General features: G+C 37.9%; 1 protein-coding gene across 1 annotated transcript; it reads right to left on the bottom strand.

Annotated features, from left to right (window-relative positions):
• Window positions 1-836: 836 nt before the first annotated feature.
• On the bottom strand, window positions 837-2,585 carry LOC129737918 (uncharacterized). The gene has a single exon (XM_055729085.1). It carries the CDS (start codon window positions 2,583-2,585, stop codon window positions 837-839), a length of 1,749 nt encoding a protein of 582 aa, XP_055585060.1.
• Between the last annotated feature and the right edge of the window lie 16,277 nt (window positions 2,586-18,862).

The raw sequence follows: 18,862 nt of genomic DNA, 5'->3' as shown, positions 1-18,862 counted from the left end.
TTTCTCGTTAAAATCTAAGAATTCAACAAAGTTTTGCCGACCGTACTCAAAAACGGGCGCGTGGAGACAAGTAGTTTTTGGCTTAGTTTGTAGTACTTGAATTATACTTCAAGATGTGGTATTTAGTTTTTGGATCCACTTGCCCCATTTTACCCTAGAAATTCATGAATTTAAGCAAAAATAAAACTTGAAATTGCGATAACTTCGGAAGACAAGGTCGTAGAGACTTAAGATCTAGTGCAAAATGTGCGTATTAAGTATCGCAATAAATGTTATGAACATCATATTTATGTAAGTTCAAAATTTACAATAGTTAAGTACAAAAAACAAATTTTAAGTATGTTTTGAACTAAAAGCTTTATAACTCTGCACTGAATAGAGATAAAGCTCTTATTATTTCAGCAAAGTTTCATATTTTGATGATATCTACAACTTTGTAGAACAAATTTGGTCTCTATCTCTTCAAACAAAAGAGTTAGTGTTTTTATTTTTATCGTAGTAGGCTGTGACTTATTTTTGATACTTTCACGTTATGGGAAACAATCTTACTAGTAAATGTTCTGAAGACATCTAATAGCTAAAATGAAAGACAAAGTCACCAGGAAAAAAGTTCCATTTCAGGCCCTTTTGGACCACTGTGCAGCGTTGCCACATTTAAATCTGTATTTTTGAGTCAAAAAATCTTTTTTATCTGTATAAAATTTCAAAAATCTGTATCGAAATCTGTATTTTCATTGTTTATGTTTATTTCAAAGAAAACTTTGACAATTTAAAGAAAAACACATTAAACTGTATATTTTTATTCAAAACTAATTGAAAAAAACGTTTATTTTTGTTTAAATATCAATTTTATCATGGTGTTTGTACATTGACTTGGTGAATTTCGATTTCATTGCTTTAGACAGTTGCATTGAACTACTTCCGCCCTGGGTTTTAACGAACGATTTGGTTTTCAGAATTGCGTCCATAGTATCTGTGGCAAGACGATTTCTTACCTTTGTTTTATTCGCATTATACTGTGAGAAGATTCTTTCAACCGACGCCGAAGAATGAGGAATGATGAGAAAATTGAACACTAATTTGCGAAGCAAAGGGAAGGAACATTTTCCATTTGCGCTAACAGTGTTCAATAGCTGATTCCATGATTTTTCTACTCCTAGGGTTTTGTCGACCTTTAACTCCTGGCATATTATTTTTAATCGCAGTTCCCGAAATTCGTTTTCAAGGTCTTGCTTGTCATCCTCGTTATAGAAATTCTTAAATTGTTCTAAGACCGGACTCAGATCCTGATGTTCTTCCAAATTTACGGGATTCATGATTGCCGATACTTTGAACATTGGATCGTCAAAGTTAAACCGTTTTCTTATTTGTTTAATAAGCTCCTTGTAGAATTCACAGCAAATCTCTCGAAAAGTTTGTTTCCGACCTTCGTCCATTCCTCCACCAGCCGAGATCGATTCTTCAGCAGCTAACCCCACGTAGATTTTGTCTTTGGGCAGTACGTTTTCTTCAAAATCTGGTGCGTTAATATTCTTAAGATTTTTCAGAAATAATTCGCCGCAGATATTGTTGAGGAGCAGTAAGTAGAAAGTTTTCATCTCAATATAAATGCTGGTAAATTCTGGCGATTCAGATTGGAATTTTCTATTCAATTTATTTACCAATGGTAAAACATAAGCCAAAAACTCGAGAAGGGGCTTTGTCATTGGATCGTTCAGATGGGTCAGAATGCGATGCGCCGTTGTATTCTTGTCAAAGTTGTATTGGAATGAAAAAAAGATTTTCAATTCCGAAAACCGTTCCAAAATTCGCTTTACAACTGCTTCTAAAGAAAGCCATCTTGTTTGAGATGGGTGGAGCATTCTCAATGGCTTCAGTTCAACAATATCTTGAATGGTTTTAAACTCCGATAAACGCTTAGGACTATGGGACACATAACTGTAAATGTCACGAAGCAACTGCTCAAGGTAAGGGGGCATTTTTTTGCAAGCATAACTTGCGCTTAATGCCAAAGAATGACACGTACATTTAATAACTATTAAGTCCGGGCAGTCTTTTTTAAGGAGCCGCATTACGGAATTTTCCAAGCCCATCATTACTGATGCACCGTCAGATGCAAAGCCTTTGAGGTTTTTTTTATAGTCTATGCCATCCTTGACAAACTCTTCTACGATTGCATTATACACCGATTTGTGGTCAGAGACTTTCAGCTCAACAACTCTATATATCTGGTCACTCACCTTGAATAAGTCTGAACCATTATCGTCCAAAATTCTAACAACGATGGCCAGGGTCTTTGCTGTACTTAGATCCGTTGATTCATCTATCATTATAGAAAAGTTGTCCTGCTGCATCTTCCTTACAAGTTCTTCATGTTGTATTTCTGCCATAACGCCAGTTACGACAGCTCCGGCCTTCGTTCGTCCCAGTTTGAGTTTCGATAGCACTGATGAATCAGGATCAATAGTTTTCAGAACCTCAACTAAACTGTCAACTGCCGAAAAAGAAATGTTGTTTTCAACAGCCCACGCACAAAGCTTGATCTCGGCTTCCATAACTTGGTCAGGAATAGTATATTTCCTCATACTGTCTAAAGATTCTTTGGAAATCAGCGAGGCTTTTTCTTTGTGCCTTTTTGTTTGAAGGTGGGTTGTAAGATTCGATTTTCCACCACGTGAAATGTTCAGTTTGTCCAAGCAAACTTGGCACCACGCACAAAATGCATCATTTTCGTATTTTGTAAAACACGAAAATTCAGTGGATTTTATCCACTCCTCCTTAAATTTTTGTAGAATTGGTTTAGTTCTGATTTCTTTTTCTGTTCTGGTTCTCTTCCTTTTAGCAATATCAGATGAGGCATCGTTGGCATCTGAAATGAATTCATGCATTTGAAAACGCCTGGTGCATAATTACGGCGTGTTCGTTAATTGATTTTTTGGGTGATGCATTGATTTTTTTGATAGATGTCAAATCACCTTCCAATGCTTTTGCATACAGTTTGTTTCATTTACGAACGCCAGCATCAATAGAAACATCACTACGATAGGAAAAATCAATTTACGAACACGCCGTTAGTTGTGAATTTACCAAACACTTTTTTACTTACCAGTCATTTGGATCACTTCCGGAAAAGGTTCAATATCTGCTGATGCAGATTTCGAGTAAACTTCAGTTACTTGATCTGCCGATGTGCTTGGCACACCCGATTCATGTTCAACGGTTGCTCTGTTTCCAGAATAACCAGCTTTTTGAATCTTCGTCGGAACGCCGATTGCAACGGTCGGAGAAGCAGAACCTCTCTCTATGTCAAAACGAAATCATTAAACATGTACATCGGTTTATCATTTTTAAACTTACCCGTGATCTTTGCTAAAGGCTTTTTGAAATATGCATCCAAGGTACGTTTTGTCATTTTCCACTTTTCAAACACGACTTATTTTAATCAAAACACCACACCACCACGAAACGCCGCAAGTTAAAACAAAATCGACTTCATTCACTGTAAGCAAACACGGTGATTGAGAGGTGAACATTCACACCCTAGCACAAATTTGTGTGAGCAGGACGAGGTGAATGAAACGCGCGAAACTGAATGAAATGAGAGAGAGATAGGTAGATATTACATCGTCTGATTTGCACTGTTCCTCACGGTGAAAGTAGACCAAGCAAACAAAACCATCAATATCGAAACGATGCGAATACGATTAACTTTATTTACTCAATGCATATTAAAAACATATGAAAAATTTGAACTGTTGGAAATCTGTATAAAATCTGTATAATTTTTCAATTATCTGTAATCTGTATATACAGATTCTTGGTCAAAAAAGTTGCCAAAAATCTGTATAAGCACAGAAAAATCTGTATATGTGGTAACGCTGCGCGCAACAACTTTCATATCGCGCACCCACTCCTCACACTTCTTGCATCTTACGCAGTGCCTTTTGAACCTCTCGCAGCACCTTACGCAACGGCTCTCAAACATTGAATAAATACCTCTCGTAGCGCCTCTCCAACTTTTCACAGTACCTTCGCAACGACTCTCGCACTAGCGACTCTAGCACTACCCCTCTCTCACAGCTAATCGGATCAAGACTTAGGGTAGTGGTCCCGTCACGGTCGCCAATATGATATCACCATCTACACTGCCTGCCGGCAGTGATGTCAACTGTTTTATCAGAAATGTCTGGAAGATTTTGAAAAAAAATCTGGAAAAGTGTGGAAAAGTCTGGATGGCGAACTTTTTAAGAGATCACCTTTTGTTTTTGTCGCCAGATCGCAATATTGCAGTCAAGGGAATAACACTTATTACTTGATCATAATCAAACATTCTATACAGTTGCTTGGCATCGCTCCTCAGATTAGCCCGTTCAGTGTAAGAGCGTGTAATTTTTTCGCTCTGCTCTTCCCAAACGGAGAAGCTTTAGATAACGCACAGTTAGCTCCAGAGCGACCAAGCGTCCACCCAAGTGTGGGCAAGAGAAGCAAGCTAACTGATGAAGTGCGTTCTCGGTTCAGATAAACTCGTTCGTAATCGGGTGAAAGAGAAGCTTCACAGAAAACTCGGTTTGTCTTCATCGGTTGCGTCTAGATCGAAGTTTCGAAGTGCGTCACAATGATACAGAACATCAATCTAGCGAAACTAAATTAATAACGCCAAAAGTAGACAAGATAAACTGCTGGTGTCTTCGGCAACTTTGCTCTGTATAACAAAGCGCATATTTTAACATAAAATATTAAGTCGAGGGGTCCACCAATAGCGAGATAGAAATGATAACTTTCTTGTTTAACCTTTTAGAGCTTATGTTTTTTTCTACAAAGTTATTTATCTCAACAAAATACACAACTTTGCTTAAAATGTCCAAGTTCTACAATTTTAACCCAAGGAGATACGGTAAAATAAAAAAAATACTTAAAATATGCTTAGCAAAAAAGTTATTGTTATTATGGCGCTTATTTTGAACCTCTGGACTTTAAATTTTATGTATAAAAAAGGGGAATTAACAGCTTTGCCCAAAACACCTATCTTTTCATTCCTGGGCGATATTGACTTAGTTCCCCTAGATTGAGGTTCTGCACCAGGACCAATGCTTTCTTCGGTCGAAAAATATCAAAATTGTAGCGGTGAAGGAAGATTAATCCTGATTTTTACGATTTGTGGAGGTTTTGCAGTTTTATTTCTAAAATTTGTCCCAGATCCCTACGTTATTTTCACGGTTTGTTTAAAAGACAAAGATTTTCGGATAATTTTTAATAAATGTTACCTTGCGGAGCGGTGCTTTTGTAAATTTATGCTACTCACGTACGAATTTAAAAGTACATAAATTTAAGTTTAAAGATTCATCCGGGCTAGCTCGTATTTTCAATGCAATTTTCGAGAAAAGTTTGGTCCGGCGCGGATGGCCGGATATCGTAAAAAAACTACTTGAATTTTGCCCAGCAGTTCTATCCACATTATTCGGAAAATGAAACAAGAATATCAAATTCAGTTTTAAATTTTCGTCGAAAATGGAATTTGTGAAAGTTCGTTTAATCAAAAATCAAACCAGAAGAAGTGCAAAAATAGTTGTGGAATGCTTATCCATAAACCTACATTGGAATCCTCTTTAACTGATGCACCGTTCCGCACTGCATGACGACTTTTTTTGAAGAAAACATCCCTGCATTAAAATCTTTCTTGCTTGATACACTGAGCTACACAGCAGCGACGCTAGAGCGCAATTTTCTAGCCAACTTCTTCTCTTTTCTTTAGAGCGAGCGACGTCCACCCGACCTTCAGAGCAACCGCAATCGGGCGCACTCGGCAAAAAGATTTGCTGGAATTCAAATTGCTGGAAAATCAGCAATCCAGATTGCTGGAAACCAGCTATTTCTTTCAAAACAACCGGCTGTATTTAGTATCAAATTTATATTTCATTCAAAATTAAATATTGGATAATGGCTGTGCATATAATGGGCAATAAGAAACAATTAATTTCTTCCATTTTTCAATAATGTTTGTATTTATTTCCAAGAACTTTCTCTAAAAATTTTACAACACCGGCTCTAGAGTGGCAGCTTTGTGCCAAAGTGTTGATCATTCGCCACCTGAGAAAAGAATTCTGATTAGTATCTTTTATGAAATATCTACATGTTAAATAAAAACTCACCCTAGATTTGATGTCTGGTTGCTAGAATATAGATGAAAATAAAAATAATTAAATTAATCTAACCAAAATTCGTAAAATAGCATACGAAAACAAACAGACTTCAATTTGACAACTCGATTGCTGATTTTCCAGCAAACTAGATCAATTGCTGGAAAGTCCAGCAATTTGGAAACCGATTGCTGATTTTTCAGCAAAAATGACAAGAACACAACCGAATGCTGAAAAATCCAGCAATTCGAAAACCGATTGCTGGTTTCCAGCAAAAATTTGGATTGCTGAACGTTTCCAGTAATATTTTTTTGCTGGAAATCGAGGCAAAAATTTACAGTGTACGTTTTTTGCTTTCCTTCCATCTTCGTGGCAATTCTCACTCTTCAATTACTAATTTCCTGCCATTTTTCAACGAAAATTTTTAATTTTCACTGTTTTGTCAGAAAATTTATGTCGAAACTCAAAAGTGCACAAAAATCCGCATCTTCTGATGGTATTGGCATTAACCTTCTTATTATTGGCGACTTCAACCTGCCCGGACTTAAATGGTGTTTCTCCCAGTGCGGTTTTTTGTTTGCTGATCCAGCGAGATCTACATTTACTACGCCCTCTAGTTTGATCCTCGACTCACTCAGCACAGCAACTCTCCGACAAATTAACAGCGTGGAAAATGAGAATGGTCGCTTGCTCGATCTCTGTTTTGTTAACGACGGATCCCAATTGGCTACGATTGAACTGGCTCCTGCGCCTCTGGTTAAGCTTGTTCCTCATCATCGGCACTGCTGCTTTCGCTTGAAATCTCTGAAGTTGTGACTCCTATCAAGAAGCCGGCATCCTTTTTTCTCGATTTCAAGAACGCCGATTTTGTCGCTATTTCACAAACGCTTGACGCCATCGACTGGAATTCTAAACTCGAATCTTCCGATCCAAACGCCGCTGCTATGAAGTTCTCCCATATCATCAATTACATTATCGATCGTCACGTACCAAAACGCTCAGCAGCCTCTGACCTTCGTGCTCCCTGGGTCACGAAAGAGTTGCGACAAATGAAAGCACTCAAGAACAAAGCCCTCCGCTACTACTTGAGGCACAAGTCTCTCCACGCCAAAAACCAATATCGCAAACATAACGCAGCTTATAAAAAAATATGCACGCGTTGTTACCAGGGCTACCTTATCCGGATTCAGAGTGGTTTTAAAACTAGACCCAAATCGTTTTGGCAGTACATTAAAGACCAACGGAAAGAATCGGCTGTCTGTGTGGTGGCGGCTTATAGAATACTACCACTGGGATACTGGTCCACGTCGTAAAAGGCGACTTATCCAGTACTTCCCATATGCGTTAGTCATTCTTCAAATGCGACTATCACATTGGGAGGGGGGAACCTTGGCTTGGTTCCAAGCCAAGTTTCTTCAGGGAGGATTCACCAATTGTGCTTATTGCTATTAATGTGCATGCACGAGTTGTATTCTCCTAAATTTTGTAAACACCCGCTTCAAGGTGGTTCTGTGCCTGCGGGCCCCAAAGTGGGGGTAGGAGGGTGTATAATAATCCTATCTTAAGCAGAACGTTGTTAAGGTCTGCACTATAGCCAGGCACTGGTGCAAAGGGCCGTATATTTCCTGGCAACTCGTGGGATTCAGATTATACACACGATTTTAAAATTTTCATCCTGTATGGGATACCCCGCTTCATGCGTCGATATGAAGGTGCAGGGGTTCTTGTGTGTGATGGGAATATGTGTGGAATTCTTTGATAGAAATGCTTTCTATTAAGGTTGCACAGATAAATCTGCAGCACAAAAGAACCGCTACACTGAACTTATGTCGTTTAATCCTTAATGGAACTGCATCAATCGCCTTGGTCCAAGAACCCTATTTCCGAAATGGAACATTTTACCTAGGGAATTTGCTCAAACCAAACTTTACTGTGTTCAGTGTAACTGGAATGACTAATGCCCGAATAATGCCTCGTGCATGTATATTGATAAACAATTCTTTAAATGCAACACTTATACCCAATCTAACAACAAGAGATATTTGCGTCGTTCAGGTTTCGCTGCCTGATAGAAAATACGTCTACTGTTCAGCATACTCACCATATGAACAATCATCCCCTACGGATGATTTAAAAAATGTCATTTCATTCTGTGAATCACAAAATATACCTCTTGTAATTGGCTGTGATGCCAATGCCCATCATTTTGTATGGGGTAGCTCAGATATCAATCTGAGAGGCTTAAATTTAATGGAATATTTAAGCAGCACTGATTTAGAAATTCTAAATGTAGGAAATAAACCAACTTTTGTTAGGTGTGACAGAGAAGAGGTGATTGACATCACACTTTGTTCTAGAACAATTTCTCAGGAAATTTCAAATTGGCATGTGCCTAACGAAGAATCGATTTCTGACCACAGGTTTATCTATTTTGAACACTCAGGTGAGTTTTTAGAAACAATTGCATTCAGAAACCCAAGAACAACTAATTGGGACCTATATTTGGAGTATCTTGCTACTAAATTTCATGGATATACACCTGAAATTACTACTCCTCTTGAGTTGGATGAAGTGGTTGCAAAAACCACAGAAATTATTTTGAATTCTTATGAAGAAGCGTGTCCCTTACGAACGTTGAAATTCAACAAAAACAGTACACCATGGTGGAACTCAAATCTCAGTAAATTACGAAAAAACTGCAGACGCACGGAAGGTTTTGATGCTTTCAAGTTGGCTCGCAGAGCTTACCGGAAAGCAACAAGAGCTGCCGAACGCTCAAGTTGGCAGAGCTACTGCACAAACATTTCAAGCTTGCACGAAGCAAGTAGGTTAAATAAAGTCTTAAGCGGGCCACAGACCACACAACATTTGTACAAATGCGATGAAATTCGATGAAATTTTGTCGCTGTGAGCCTGATTTGCATAGTGTATGGCACTGCTTGAATGAGCGCCCAAACGGTTGGAGTAAAATCGGTCGGGATCGAAATATTTTGTACAAAACATTCTCCCAGCCGGGGTGGAGATGGTTTTTTTTGTTGCTGTTGCTGTTTTCGCCAGCAATCATTTGTGTTCGCGTGAAATTTGTTTGTATAGTGTGTGGGCGAGCATAGATCAACAATCGACGCGGAATCATCGAATTTGTACAGGCCAATTTGTGTAGTCTATGGCCCGCTTTAGCCAAATCAAAAGATTATCAGGTTTCATACCTTAAAACCCCTAGTGGTGATTATACATCAAACGACGAAGAAACATTAAGTTGTCTATTCAATACTCACTTTCCAGGATGTGTTGATCAAGATTCATCGATAGAGCCTGAGTTCTTTTCTGGAAGTCTAGATTCCTTGCATTTTGCTCGGAAAATAGTTACTACAGAATCGATCAAATGGGCAATCGATGGTTTTGCTCAATACAAATCTCCTGGAAGTGACGGTTTATTTCCAGTTTTGCTTCAAAAAGGTTTCGATTATTTCAAACACATATTAAGAAAAATAATGATAAGCAGTTTTGCTCATGGATATATTCCTAAACTTTGACGGCAGATAGCCGTGAAATTCATCCCTAAAGGGGGACGATCATCATACGACGAAGCCAAAAGCTTTCGTCCTATTAGTCTAAGTTCATTTCTATTAAAAGCACTTGAACGTTTAATTGATCATCATATCAGGCAAGAAAGCCTTGTCCAACATCCGCTTAATGCGACACAACATGCATATCAAACAGGAAAATCAACTTTAACTCTTCTGCACAACGTAGTACATAATATTGAAAATAGTTTTTCACAGAAAGAATCATGTCTAGGAGCATTTCTAGACATAGAAGGAGCATTTGACAATGTCTCGTTTACATCAATAATGGATGCGGCACTACTTCATGGAGTGCCTAGTGTTATAACTAACTGGATTAGCGCAATGCTAAGTAACAGGAATCTTCATTCGTCTTTAAGACAGGCTTCAATTACAAAAGTTAGCACACGTGGTTGCCCACAGGGAGGTGTACTATCACCTCTTTTGTGGAACCTAGTTGCAGACGGCTTGTTGAGAAAACTCAATGACCGTGGAATACCAACCTATGGATTCGCAGATGATTATCTTCTGCTGGTAAGAGGTTTGTGCATAAGCACATTATTTGATATAATGCAACAAGCTCTGCGCTCTGTTGAACGATGGTGTTCTCATGTAGAACTTTCAGTTAATCCTCTAAAAACTAATATTGTATTATTTACTAAAAAACGTATCACCCGCGGGGTGCGCCGTCTGGTGTTTTATGGTTCCGAAATCACCGTGTCTAATCAAGTTAAATATTTGGGTGTCATTCTTGACTCCAAATTAAACTGGTCTGATCACATCGAATTCAGAATCAAAAAAGCATGCATGGCCTTCGGACAATGCCGACGTGCAATCGGAAAAAACTGGGGACTCAAACCCAAACATATTAACTGGATTTACTCCACAATAGTAAGACCAATTCTGGCCTATGGGTGTCTAGTGTGGTGGCAGAAAGGAGAAGTTGCAACAGTTCGGACTAAACTAAATCACCTTCAAAGACTGTGTCTTTTGGGGATGTCCGGATCGTTCACTACAACTCCTACTGCAGCACTAGAGGCTCTGTTTTCTATCAAACCTCTACACTTGTTCCTAAAACAGGAAGCCTTCTCATGTGCTTTTCGTCTACAGGCAGTTGGTCTCTGGCTGTCAGGAAATATCGAAAGATCATCGAGTCATACAAATGTGTGGCCTGAATTAGTTAGATTAAACAAGTTTATTCTAGCGCCAAACGATTTAACACTCTCGAGTAGTTTTCCCTACATGGGGTTTAAAGTCAAATTTCCTTCTCCTCAAGAATGGTTATCAGGTTTCGTAGAGGACCAAATGTCCTCTCATATTGTATTCTATACTGACGGTTCATTATCAAACGACCGTGCAAGTGCAGGAATTTACTGTCACGAGTTGAACATAGAACATGCTCAACCTCTAGGAAAATATTGTACAGTCTTTCAGGCTGAGCTATATGCTATTATGTATGGAGTGCAAATTGCACTTCAAAAGAAGATTATGTTCAGAACAATTTATTTCTGTTCAGATAGCCAAGCAGCTATCAAATCACTCAGTGCTTCCAGTTCTAGATCAAAACTGGTAATCACATGCCGGAAAGCAATCGAAGAACTTGCTGAAGGCAATGGGTTAAACCTTCTATGGGTACCCGGACATAAGGGAATTTTTGGAAACGAATGCGCCGACGAACTCGCTAGAGCTGGGTCGGAAAAGGAATTTTACGGACCAGAGCCGGTTGTCCCAATATCACCATGTTGGTTCAGAAACCAAATTCAAACTTGGTCCTCTAACCAGCATGAACGATACTGGGAAGAGTTGGACACTTGTCGTCAAACTAAATTATTTTTAGAAAAACCATCTCCAATCATATCGAGTTACTTATTAACTTTAAATAAATCTCATTGCAGCATTTTGATCAGAGCACTCTCCGGTCATTGTAAACTCAACTATCACATGCACAACATTCAGCGTGCTGAATCTCCAGTTTGTGGTAGTTGTGAATCAGATGTGGAAGATCCCTTCCATCTTATATGTAACTGTCCCTCATTTGCCAGACTACGTTTTCGTACTCTGGGATCTTACGCTTTAAGCGAATCTGAGTTTAAGAAATTAAACTTAAAAAACATTCTATCATTCCTTACCGAATGTAGAAAAGAGCTTTAATGCTAATAATCCCTAATGGAAAGGCTTTATGCCATCTTAAATAGATTGAATTTATTTCTTCCTTTTATAGGTTTTTTAGGTTTCTCAGGTAAATGATGAAATCTTGGATAAAAAAAAAAGGCTAGGCACAATTTTCCCGTATGTTTGGATAACGTGCCGCTATTAAGCCTACCCCCATTCTGATACCTGATACCTGGGTCACGAAAGAGTTGCGACAAATGAAAGCACTCAAGAACAAAGCCCTCCGCTACTACTTGAGGCACAAGTCTCTCCACGCCAAAAACCAATATCGCAAACATAACGCAGCTTATAAAAAAGTATGCACGCGTTGTTACCAGGGCTACCTTATCCGGATTCAGAGTGGTTTTAAAACTAGACCCAAATCGTTTTGGCAGTACATTAAAGACCAACGGAAAGAATCGGGCTTACCGTCCTACATGTTTTTGGAAGACAAGTCGGCGACCCCGGACCTTGATATTTGTAACCTCTTCGCTGACAAATTCCGTAGTACCTTTGGTTCTGGTTCAATATCCACGGACCAGTTGACTATGGCGGCTAATAACGTCCCACGTCAGATCACTTCCTTTCATCACATCGTAATCGATGACGATACCATCTTGAAGGCGACTGCTAAGCTGAAATCCAGTATTTCAGCAGGTCCGGATGGCATTCCAGCGACTTTTCTAAAACGCTATATATCACATATGCTGACTCGTATGAAACGAATCTTCCAATCATCGCTCACGGAATCCACGTTCCGCTCCATTTGGAAAGAGGCTTACATGTTTCCGGTCTACAAAAAAGGTGACAGGAGGAACGTTAACAATTATCGCGGTATTTCTGCCCTATGTGCGATCGCCAAACTGTTTGAACTGGTTGTATTAGATCCATTTTTCTCGTATTGCAATTTTTACTTCTCCAACGAACAACATGGATTCATGCCTAAACGCTCTACGACTAAAAACTTGTTGACGTTCACATCTTCCGTGCAAGACAGTTTTGCCAAGGGATCTCAAACCGACGTAATCTACACCGACCTGATCGCAGCTTTCGACAAGGTAAACCACAAAATAGCCATAGCCAAACTAGATCGTATCGGTATTTGCGGCTCTTTACTGGAATGTTTCCATAGCTACCTGGTAGGACGGAAACTTATTGTACGATCAGGTGAATCATTTTCCAATCAATTCCCTGCCTCTTCTGGAGTACCTCAAGGGAGCCACCTAGGACCCATCATATTCCTGATCTACTTCAACGACGTGCTGCTGCTTCTCGATGGACCAAAACTGGCGTATGCCGACGACTTGAAATTGTTTCAATCTATCAACAGCCCCGAAGATGTCAACGTCTTGCAGAGCCAGTTTAACATCTTCACCGCCTGGTGCGATGTCAATTGCCTTCCCTTGAATCGCAACCAATGTACGGCAATTTCGTTTTCACGCAAGCGGCTACCGCTATCGGCTGATTATTTTCTGGGACATGAGGCAGTTGCACGAGTTCAGCATGTGAAAGACCTTGGTGTGATCCTGGACAAACGGCTGGATTTCAAGATCCACACAAACTACATCGTCGGTAAAGCTTCCAGATGCCTGGGTCTTTTATTCCGCATGACAAAAGACTTTAAGGATATTTATTGTCTTAAGAGTCTTTACTGCAGCTTGGTTCGATCGTCCCTCGAATATGCCTCGGCTGTATGGTGCCCCTACTACCAAAATGGCTCGGAGCGTATCGAGGCCATCCAGAGGCGTTTTTTGCGCTTCGCTCTCCGGAACCTGAACTGGCAAGACCCGTTCCGACTTCCCAGCTACGAAAACCGCTGCCGCCTTATCGACATTGACACGCTGCAGGCCCGCCGGACCGCAACACGGGCCTCTATTGTTGCCGATCTGCTTTCGTCGAGAACCGACTGCCCTGCACTGCTAGAAGCACTCCAACTCAGCGTACGATCCCGAGGCTTGAGGAATCGTAATCTTCAGCTCTTTGCTCCTCTCCGACAGAATAATTACGGAGCTAATACAGCGCTAATTGGTGCAATAAGGACATTTAATCGCTTCTCCGATCATTTTAATTTTGACGTTTCGAGGGAATTATTCCGAAGAAGAATCCTTAGTGCTTTAAGTATAGTATAGGGTAAATTCCGTGTAATTGTAGTTTATCTTTAATTTTTAACCTATCATTTGGATCAATATGTGATCTGTTGATGAAAATAAACAAATAACAAATAACCTTCCAAAGTCGTTCGGGTCAATATGATCCGAAGCGCACATTCAAATCATAATCAGAGTTTGCATAAGTTCCCCTGGCCGCAAATATTGACCGATTTCGATGAATTTTAATTTATTGTATAGATAATTTATTGTAGTTTCTCAATATTGAAGAAATATTTTACGAGATCACCAGAAGAAATCTATCCATGGATGTATAAGTTTTTGGTGGTCCAAAGGAAGTTTTGGCCGCTATCCCGGAACTTCCGGTAGAAAAAATTCTTACTTCGACAAAGTCACCCTATTTTGGCTTTGCATTGCTGTATCTCGCTTACCAATGGACCGATTTCCTAAATTCAAATTTTAGATTTTTTTCGTTAACTTTATTATCATTTTCGTAGAACATAGTTGGTTCCTCAAAAATCTCAGTTGTTCAGTATATGGTAATGAAACTCACATCTTTTTTGTCATTTTTCAAACTCCCCCTCGTGTCGGTTGGTTTACGAGATTTTGTTAGCGTGATTTCTCTAAAATTTGAACTCAAATTGGTCAGTTTTTATATACCTAGAGATTCATTAGAATCTCCTCTTTCGATGAACATACTTTTTGTGTAGTGTTTTGAAAATTTGTAGCAACGTTTTTCGAATTTACTGAAAGCTGTCAGATTTCAACCAGTTTGGCCCACGTTTTCAGCATGCAGGTTGGTGTACAAATCTCGCACCCCTCACGTAGCCGCGGGAGAAATAAATCCTTTAGCTCTCTTTTTGACGCTTACCAAATCTACCACCAAACTTGACCCAACCCAGCAGCAGCAGGAACTGCCGTCTCGCCGCGTGGTTTGTTGATTGATTGTGCTGATGCTGATGCCTTTTTGCGTAGTAAATGTTTCGATTTTAAAATAGAGAAAGCTTATTTCTCCAAACTGAAATAAGCTTCTTGAATCTTTTTAGATTTTTTATCATTAGAATTCTTCAGTGATACATTTGTTTTCAATGTTATCATGATTCCTTTCTTTTATTTCAAGCAGTGTCTACTGTAGGAGACACAAAATCTATGATTTTTTTTTGTATGAGCATATCCACTGCGACCAATTTATTTGATCTATTGTGGAGTAAATTCAAGTAACAAATATTCTGAAATCTGAATATGAAATCGGAATCAGAAATTTGAATCTGAAATCTGAAATTGTAAATCTGAATTCAAAATCTGAAATCTGAAATCTGAAATCAGAAATCTGAATCTGAAATCTAAATCTGAATCTGAAATCGGATTCTGAAATTCGAATCGGAAATCTGAATCTGAAATCTGAAATCTGAATCTGCAATCTGAATCATGGAGGTGAATTCAATAAAGCATTCATTTCGTTATCAGCATCAGCACAATCAATCAACAAACCACGCGACGAGACGGCAGTTCCTCCTGCTGCTGGGTTGGATGGTAGATTTGGTGAGTGACAAAAAGAAAGCTAAGAATTATTGTACACCAACCTGCTAAAACGTGGGCCAAACTGGTTGAAATCTGACAGCTTTCAGTAAATTCGAAAAACGTTGCTACCAATTTTCAAAACACTACACAAAAAGTATGTCCATCGAAAGGGGAGATTCTAATGAATCTCTAGGTATATAAGAAGTGACCAATTTGAGTTCAAATTTTAGAGAAATCACGCTAACAAAATCTCTTAAACCCACCGACACGAGGGGGAGTTTGAAAAATGACAAAAAAGATGTGAGTTTAATTACCATATACTGAACAACTGAGATTTTTGAGGAACCAACTATGTTCTACGAAAATGATAATAAAGTTAACAAAAAAAAACTAAACTTTGAATTTAGGAAATCGATCCATCGGTAAGCGAGATACAGCAATGCAAAGCCAAAATTGGGTGACTTTTTCGAAGTAAGAATTTTTTCTACCGGAAGTTCCGGGATAGCGGCCAAAACTTCCTTTGGACCACCAAAAGCTTATACATTCATGGATAGATTTATTCTTGACAATTCCAAATATTATAAAATCAGCGCAATATTTGGAACCTGTCACAAGTTATAAGCATTCTAAAAAGAGCTTTTTTTCGGGACTTTTTTCATTTGGAATCAGCTACTGGTTATCTCGTAAAATATTTCGACTTTTTTTCAATATTGAGAAACTAGAATAATTTATCTATACAATGAATTAAAATTCAACGAAATCGGTCAATATTTGCGGCCAGGAGAACGTACGTAAACTACAGATCAAATTTATCTAAAATAGATTTGTATGGAAATTTTGCGAACAGCTTTGGAAGGTTAAAAAAAATTATGCTAGGTACACATTTAAGTCAGTTGAATATAAAAAAAATTGGACAAAAAAAATTTTTTCCCACAAAAAGCTTACTGATTTTTAATTTTGATACAAATTCGGTTCATTTTTTATTTTTTGTATGTATCTAGTAATTAATCAAACAAAATAAAAAAAAAATTATATGAGTTTTGTGAAAATTTTTGGATACAGAATCTATTTAAAATCAAATCTATAAAAAGTTGACTTTTTTCAAATATCGCGTTAGCGGAACCTCTAAACATTGTTTTTTTTTTAGTTGGCCACATATGAAAGTTTCTTCTCCACATCCTTATCTACCATTTGCAGAGTGAGCCCCAGATTTTTGAGATATTATGCAATTTTGGGACACCCTGTTGTACATGTTCAAAAAATGTTTTCGATCTATTTCTGTTGAAAACATCTTATTCATTTTTCTGTTTTCGATATGTATCAAAACTAACCTTCTAAGCGTATTGGATACAACAATTGTATGCAAATCTTCCCACTTTCTTTTTTTTTAAACGTCCGCAAATAGTCATACGATTACATCATATGCTTCAGTATTAAATTCATATTTTTAAGACAACAATTGCTGCTACCATTAACACGAAATCAACATAGTTTTAGTTTTTGAAATCGTTTTTTTTTTTTGGTTGTGATTCTATCGGCAAAATATAAATCCGGGTCTCATCTAAGCGTAATTCATTACCATGTGCTGTACAAATGAGCTAGGAATAAAGAAAAAAAAATCACATCTAGGCTTCATAGCACCACCACGTGCATTGAAAATATGCTTGATTGAGAAATACGCGTCGAAATGTGTTCAAAATTAGCTAGAAATAATAATAATACCTAAAATGCATAATGAATTAAAGGAAATTGTTTTTTAAAACTATTTTGCTAATTGTAACCATTTAAAATGAATCAGAATCAAAAATTCAAATCAATACTTTTTCTCCGGAAGCCATGAATAAATTTTTCATTAATAGATATTCCTTAATCTGAATTGAAAATTTGCTTGAAAATAAATTTTAAGCAGTATAGTTTACAAATTTGAAATCAAAATTGGCGAAACACTAGAGAACGAATACAAATTAAAATTTTAATAAAACAAGAATTTTATTCTTGGGACATAAACATCAGTGCACAAATAGATAACATTAAAAATGAATTTTATGAAGAGATTAACCACCGTAATTTTGTTTGTTACTTTGATTTATCGGCCTAGCGGTGAAAAGTGATGTCCTTTTTAGTAGGGACATCTAAAGATTATGAAATTTTTTTTTTTTTTTTTTTTTTTTTTATATAGATGGATAGAAGGTTAGAAGAAATGAAAGATGGTGAAAATGAGCGGGTAGAATTTGTCTAGAAGCATTACCATCACATACCAAATTTTTGTTCCTCACGAGCCTACTACTATGAAGTGGTAGATACAGATAGAGTTGCATCTACCACCACACATTAGTAGGCTTAGCGTGGTCCGCCGTGGTCCGGTAATGCTTCTAGACAAATTCTACCCGCTCATTTTCACCATCTTTCATTTCTTCTAACCTTCTATCCATCTATATAAAAAAAAAAAAAAAAAAAAAAAAAAAATTTCATAATCTTTAGATGTCCCTACTAAAAAGGACATCACTTTTCACCGCTAGGCCGATAAATCAAAGTAACATTAAAAATGAAACTACATGAACTTCACAATTTGAAATTTGAATTCTCGATCAGGAAAAAATATAAAAGGGTAAAAGGATAGGTAAAAGAATACTTTTTTTTCTTTTTTCGCAGGTGTCAAAATTTTTACCGGGCTTCTAGAAAGTTTATAATTATTAAAAATATTTTTTTTAATTTTTGTAATACACTTTTGGAACTTGGAGAAAAGTGCAGAATTTTTGTTGATGATGTCTACTTATTTTCAAAAGATATTAAAAAAACAAAGGCTGATAGAAAAAAAACAATAATTGTGATTTGGCACCCAAATTCATCGAAAATTAGGTCCTAAAATCTGTGCATCTCGGAAATGTTAATTTTGTGGCCTTGTGTTATCAAAACTTGAGGCAAGCGAGGCGCGATCGGATACGTTTTTTTTTTTTCTTTTTCTCTTTCTCTCCCCGTTGGCTCGTTTGGTCGTTCTTGCTCTTCTCGTATAAAAAGCGTGATAAAATTCGGTGAGTTGCATCGGTGCCAAGTACATTGTACATGTATGCCACGTTAGGACGATTTTGCTCTTCTAGTTTTTAGCGCGCGATAATCTTCGGTGAGTTGCACTGGTGCTAAGTACATTGTACGTGAAGGAGAATGCCACGTTAGGACGTTTTGCTCTGCCCTTCTCGTTATAAGCGCGCGGTAAAATTCGGTGAGTTGAACCGGTGCTAAGTACATTGTACGTGTATGGCAATGCCAAGTCAGGACGTATTTGCTCTAAATAAAACGCGATGTACTCGATAGTGTGCGACGCGACGCTCATTAAATATTTAACTTTGCTTTGATCACATCCCTTTCCAAAGGGAATCCAGAT

Source organism: Uranotaenia lowii, chromosome 1, assembly GCF_029784155.1.
Source record: "Uranotaenia lowii strain MFRU-FL chromosome 1, ASM2978415v1, whole genome shotgun sequence".
Classification (NCBI taxonomy): Eukaryota; Metazoa; Arthropoda; class Insecta; order Diptera; family Culicidae; genus Uranotaenia; species Uranotaenia lowii.
The sequence above is the reverse complement of the archived record's forward strand: the minus strand, read 5'-3'. Positions and strand labels throughout refer to the sequence as shown.